The 6,626-nt window shown below is 30.7% G+C and overlaps 1 protein-coding gene across 1 annotated transcript; it reads right to left on the bottom strand.

Moving 5' to 3' along the window:
- Positions 1 to 1,365: 1,365 nt before the first annotated feature.
- LOC149550301 (antimicrobial ginkbilobin-2-like protein) lies at positions 1,366 to 2,258 on the bottom strand. The gene has a single exon (XM_089795065.1). It carries the CDS (start codon positions 2,246 to 2,248, stop codon positions 1,502 to 1,504), a length of 747 nt encoding a protein of 248 aa, XP_089651191.1. The 5' UTR covers positions 2,249 to 2,258; the 3' UTR covers positions 1,366 to 1,501.
- Positions 2,259 to 6,626: the final 4,368 nt, after the last annotated feature.

Here is a 6,626-nt window from a genome sequence, read left to right as displayed (position 1 = left end):
TGTGGGACTGATAGTAGTGAGTTGTTTGAGTGTTGCTGGATTGTTTTTCAATTTTTTCTTTTTGCAAGCTATAGGACTAATGGTGCTAGTAATTCATCTATGGATATTGTATATTTTTTGAAGTTTAAATTTGGTATTGGTTAGATGACTAGGAGGTAACCTTCGACTAACTTTTCAACCTTTTTGTACTTCAGGGTCAGCCCTCATCTTTTTGGTTTCTATCTAATACATCAAAAACAATGTGGAAACATCATATTTTATATCAAAATCCTAATGCATCTCTTATATAGATGAAAAATTCAATAAATTATAGCTACATATGAAAAGTGCATAGTCTACAATTACTACTTTCGATTTTAAACAAATCTGATCTTCAAATACGAATAGTCATTTTAAGAGAATTTTAAAATTTTATTTCTCTATGAAACATTTAACTATGTATCCTTATGATGGACACAATGTTGATGCGGATGTGATCATTCCTTTAATATTATATACTAGCCATCAAATTCTTACCTAAAATAAAAGGATGACATTCTATGTAACAACAAGATTCTTAAATAATACTAATAGATATACTAATTTATATTAGATTTTTAAGTGTAGAAGTTTTATAGATAAGCATCATAACAAAAATGTTCTTCCACATAATATAATATTCATGATTATTTCATGTGATGTGAACATATAAGTAATTTTAAAGTTGACAAAGAGAAATAAGTTTCCTCCTAATATGAAAAAAACTTATCCATCCAATTTTTGAAATCAGCTTAGAGAATAAGAAAATTAATATGAAATATCTATAAAACATTAATTGCTTGTAAGATAATTTAAAGACTAGAAAGTGATATATATTAATTGCTTATATGTATTTAGATAATGTTGTGTTACCTAATGCTTCCATAATATGGTGATAATTCTCATGTATATAAAAGTATTCCCATGTCACCGAGGTCAATATAAATAATAATATGTGTACGTTGCTTGTTGGTTGACATAATCAAGTGGAGGAAACAAAACATTATGTTAGAAGCATATATAGATAAACTAATTCTATTTTTAAAGATAGATTTCTACCACATGCAACTTAATTAAGAAAAGTTAAATTGGTGATGCTTTTAACCCTATCTCTCATTTTCACTCAACAATAGGATTTCAGGTTTTGGAAGTGCTTTGTGACTTTCTCTTTTGGAATGTCATTTTTCAGAATTTTTAATATTTTCTAGATATATACTTCTATTATTCATATTATTTAATATTTTTAGTTAAATACTTCTATTATTGATATTATCATTCTGTGAAATAGAAAATGCGTTTGATCCACTCTTTTAAATTATTATAATTAGATTCATATTTGAAGCCTGCAACATAATTTTTACAAAGGCCAGCCTTCGAACTCACCCGTGGCTTCATTATTCCTATTACTATGGCTTTATTTAGTTAACAAGCTTCCCACGTCAATCACACATTCAGAAAGCGAGTCTCGTACACGGGACAAAATCTAATGGAGCTTGGCAAACGGATAAGTTTCATAGCGCAGGGTGCAGCTGCCCATGAAAATCTGAACACCTACTCTTTCGCTGCAGCAGTCGAAGAGCTTTTCAATTCCCTTGGAAAGGCAGGCCGCGCAGTCTCTCGTGGACATATCTCGCCAGCACATCTCCATGCCATAGATGCTCACTTTAGAAGAAACAACGGCAGACGACCCCAACGCGAACCTGATAGGGCTGGAGGGGGCCTTACGCGACAGATCCGCCAGAAGACTGCGAGCGGCGATCTTAAAATTGGTGCCCGTGTTGTTATTCACGTTGACCAGCCCGAACCAGAAGGTGGTGTCCAGCTGAGTGAGAAAGCTGTAATTCTCGTAGCGAAGGAAGCAGTGCTCCAGCTGAACACGCGCGCCAATTGCGTTTGGGCAGTCGCGGCGGACGACCTTCACTGCCTCCGCTGAACAGGCGGCGCACTCGGCGGAAGAGAGATCCCCTCTGCACTGCAGGCGTCCAGACAGCTGATTCGGCTTCTTCTGCCCATAAACAGAAGCGCCGAAGCCCGCATAGGCCGCTTTCACCGTCAACGTTTTCAAGAGCGCACCCAAATTCCTATCGAACTGGGAGCCGTTGGAGTACTTCACTACATTACATGCTGCGTATATCAAGCCTTCCTCCGACGCAGATTCAGCCGTAACAGTCCAGCTCCACAACACTAGCAAAGCCGCTAGATATAGCGGCACTCTCGCTGAGAAATCCATTTCGGGAGATTACAGAAGAGAAGAAGATGTGATTCAACATAGCGAGCAATTGGGGTTATAAATAGAAACGACATGTGGGCCCTTTCTACAGTTCTTCGTTGAATTCTATCACACGTTCACCTCGCCCTCATGGCCAACCTAATGAATGTCATGGATACTTCCATTTTTCACCCAAAAATATAAAATAATTTTACATGGCCGAATTTCGAAGAAGAGCAATTGGAGAAAAGGAGTTGTACCACATTTCGTCCACTATGTCTATCTGTAAGAGGCAATAATAAATTCATAATTGTCAATTCGTTTTGAAGTTGTCTTTGTGGGGAATCGCCATCTCCGTGAGCGTTGCCATCCGTAGGAGGTGGCTCTCACCATCATCTACATAGACTCCGTTGTGGATGCTTCCACTATCACATTGTCAACAAGAGCGCTGATTGTTTGTACGGTTGCCAGATTTTATTCATCCCCTAAATTGTAGTCAATCTATCCTCACTCTGATTTTCGTATGAAGAACCAAAAAATATATATATATATAAAGAAGAAAGATTAAAACAACTTTGCACTACTGCCACTGAAGTTTTTGTATATTATAATTTATTATAGTGGTCTTTTATTATTTCTAAATTCAATGGTGTGAAAAAAATTACATCTACATCATGTAATGCTTCATCATCAATTGTTTCGATGATAGAATGCATAAGAAGAAGGGGAAATGATAAATTGTAGATCAATAGAACTCAAAAAAATTAGGGAGAAGAATTTTTTTCAGAAAATGTTTAAAAATAAATGAAGAATCAATAAATAAGATCTAAAAAGAAAATGAATATCTTAAAAGAATATAATAAATATATATAATAGAGTATTAAGAAAAATGGTAAAAATATCAATAGTCTATAGAAATATAATTTATACATAGTACTCATTAGCACCTAAGGAATAGTTGCCTCCTATTTACAATGTCATCTATATTTATTTATACATTCAAGATTAGGCAATTAAAGCTCATGTTCTCCCATTCTTTGCAAGTTACAATCTAACAAAATGAGTCATATTTGTATCATCATATTTTTTCTAATAACATATGAAATATCAAAACCTTACATGTTTTATTGAATGAAGGTGAATGAACCTTATAAATGTAAGAATATAACTATTTTAGCTATAAGTATGCAACAATAGGAAACCACATGAAGAAATATGTAATAAATAATGTAATACGTTGAATGTTATGCTTACAATTTCCCCATTTGTAAGAATAAAAATAATGAGTTTCATTAATTAGTTTTTTAAAAAAAAGGTCTTTCTAAGTAATTTATTTTTTTCAAATACGTAAGTCAAGGGTATGTGTCTTGTTCAATCTAATTATAAAATTTCTAAACTCATAATCAGTTAAGACCATCAATTAAATGTTTCTATAAATTTCATAAATGGGTTGGTTTCCTTTCAATTAATTAAGAAAAAGATAGGAGATTGCATGAGTTGGTGGTACGTTACTAGATTTTTATTTTAAGAAAAAAAAATTAAATTTCATTCAAAAATTCAAAAAAGGGTTTGCAATTATTTTACTTAACTTTATTTCTTTTAATTTCACTTAAAAGTTAAATATAATTTTGCATCCATATAATATAGTTCAACTTAGGGTCTCAAGTAACCAAGGGATCTAGATTAATTTAGATTGGGGGAAAATATTTTGAATTAATTTGCATTCAAATAAATTAAATTGAGTGATGCAATTTTATATTTTATACATACACATACACACAAAGTAATATAAAATCAAAAATTAAAAATTAAAAACTATGATTTTATTCATTATGATGAAACAAAAAGATTAAATGTTCTTTTGTTGAATAATCTTAAATGCATTCTTATACAGTGACTTATAACTAAAAGATTTTGAAACAATACATTTTGTTAAATATTAAGATTTATGTATAAGTGAAATCTATGTAATCTTTTTTGTCTATTAAAATTATTATTATTATTTATTTGGTAAAAGGCTTAAGTCAGACAATTTTTTTACTTAAATAATTTTACATTTTTCTTCATTTAAAAAGGGCACTGGTAGGAAATAATGGAGCCAAGAAAACCACCAGTCTTGCCGAAGGACTTTCATCTACTTATTATTTGACAAAAAAATAAGCAAGGATTTCCCTCTTTTAAAGAATTGATTAATAGGTATTTCCTATTGATTACACAATTCATTACACTAGTGAAGTTTCCTTTGTTATTATAGATATTTGTAGATTCACAATGCTAGTGGATATCCTACTTTTTTTGGTAGACTATACACCTTTCCTAGATGCTTAAGTGGGCCTACATACACTCTTCCTTGGTTAAGATCGTTATTAGAATTTTTATGCAATAGAGTGTTTCTCTATAGTTGATGAAAAATATAAGAATTTATTAAGACTTATCTAGAATAATAGGAAAATAAATGGTAAGGAACATAGTTATGCTACCATTAAATAATTAAAGTCTAGTTTAGACTATATTAGTTTTTGAATACACATATATCTAACTATCCATCTAATAGATAACTCATTTCATATTAAAAGGTTTTTAGGAAAGAATTATACAATTATGCTAGATTAATGCAATGTTGTTATCATTTTTCCCTTGAGTTTATTATTTTAGCACTACTAACTTCTTTAGAGTCCTATTATCTTGATTCTAACCTTGGCACAACAGTAAAGTTCCAAACATAGGAGTCTTAGTTCAAATTCCCGTCACTTTTCATGAAAGATATTATCATGCCTATGTTGTAGCTTAGACAATATTTTAGTTTAGGAAGTTCTTTGGTTATAAGGAGCTCTATAGGTTTAGTTTAGACAAAGCTAGTCCAACATTAAAATTTGGTATCTTAAAAAACTAAGGTCTAATCCTAGCCTCTAAACCAGTTACATGATATCTATTGCTAGCAAAATTACTAATGAGAATAGGAAAAGAGTAGTAAGATTTCATTATTGTTTTTGAACTATTCTAATCTTGATTTGAATAGATTTTATAGTTTAATTAAATATATTTTCAAATTGATATGTTCCAAATTAATACTAAGACATCTAGATTTAATGGATAGTAAGGCTTTCTTACTATTATAATCTTTGAATATTACTGAAAGGTCCATTGGTATCTATTTTGGTGAATAAAAAATTTCTATTACAGTTATTAAATACTAAGACTCTAAAATTAATTTAATAATACATTTTAAATTTTTTGATCGATAAAAAGCCAAAGTCAAGATTAATTATTATTATGTGTTTTGATTGATTATTAAGTTGAGAGGCTTCCTACAATTGTAGGCATAGGGTTGAAGAGTGTCACATCATCTATGTAAACATTTTCATCTCTACTATTTATTTATATCAAATGTTCATGATAGATTGAACAACCCTCTCGAAAATGAAACAAATTTAATTAAATCAACATTGTTGTATATTATTTAATCTAGAAGATTAAGATTTTGATTTTAATATGTTAAAAAAAAAAATTCAAGTCTAATCATTAAAAAAAAGAATTTAAATTCTAATATAAATTATTTATAATGATAAAAAATGTAGAATAGAAAAAAAACGTTTGACTATTTGAATGGAAAAATTCAAAAAAAAAGAGAACATTCTTTAAATGTCAATTTTTATCATAGTTTATTCAAAATGATTGTTTATTTAAATGGAAAAATTAAAATTTGAAAATATTATTCTAAATGAAAAAATAGAATAAAGCTCTTTAAATATAAATTTTTATTTTATATATATATATATATATATATATATATATAGAGAGAGAGAGAGAGAGAGAGAGAGAGAGAGAGAGAGAGAGAGAGAGAGAGAGAGAGAGAGAGAGAGAGAGAGAGAGAGAGAGTTCTAGCTAAGCCAAATTAAAATAAGATATAACACCATTGGCTTATTACATTAGGGCTTATAATAGATAAAGATTGTGACCAAGAAGGTGGGGAGAGAGAGAATGAAAGAGAGAGTAGTAATAGGGGAACATGTAAGAGATAGAGTGAGAGAATGAGAAGAGATTGATATAACTAAGGTACACATTAAGGGTAAATAGAGAGAGGAAGAGTTTGTGATAGGAGAGAGGGATATTGTAAAATAGGTTAACTAGGGGGATGACATGAAATAGAGAAATAGTGGGAGACATGTTGAAAAATATGAGAAAGAGACTTAGAGAAAGGAGAGAGGGTCAACCACAAGAGGCAAATATAGATATTAATGAGGGGAATAATAAAAGTGAAATCTTTAATAACTATCAACTTTCTAGCATGAAGTTAGATAGATAATAATTTTTGCATCTGTAACTTCCTGCCTTTGTGCTTACCTGCTACCTGGGTGCATGTCTTCACAATCATTGGGGAGATGGAGTTACCCTCCCC

This window comes from Cupressus sempervirens, chromosome 7 (assembly GCF_028749045.1).
Source record: "Cupressus sempervirens isolate cs-2001-9-10 chromosome 7, ASM2874904v1, whole genome shotgun sequence".
In the NCBI taxonomy this organism is placed as follows: Eukaryota; Viridiplantae; Streptophyta; class Pinopsida; order Cupressales; family Cupressaceae; genus Cupressus; species Cupressus sempervirens.
Note: the sequence above shows the minus strand (reverse complement) of the source record. Positions and strands in the feature narration are given on the sequence as shown.

Coding starts and splice junctions, on each gene's coding strand:
- LOC149550301 (XM_089795065.1), bottom strand. CDS start 2,248: ATGGATTTCTCAGCGAGAGTGCCGCTATATCTAGCGGCTTTGCTAGTG.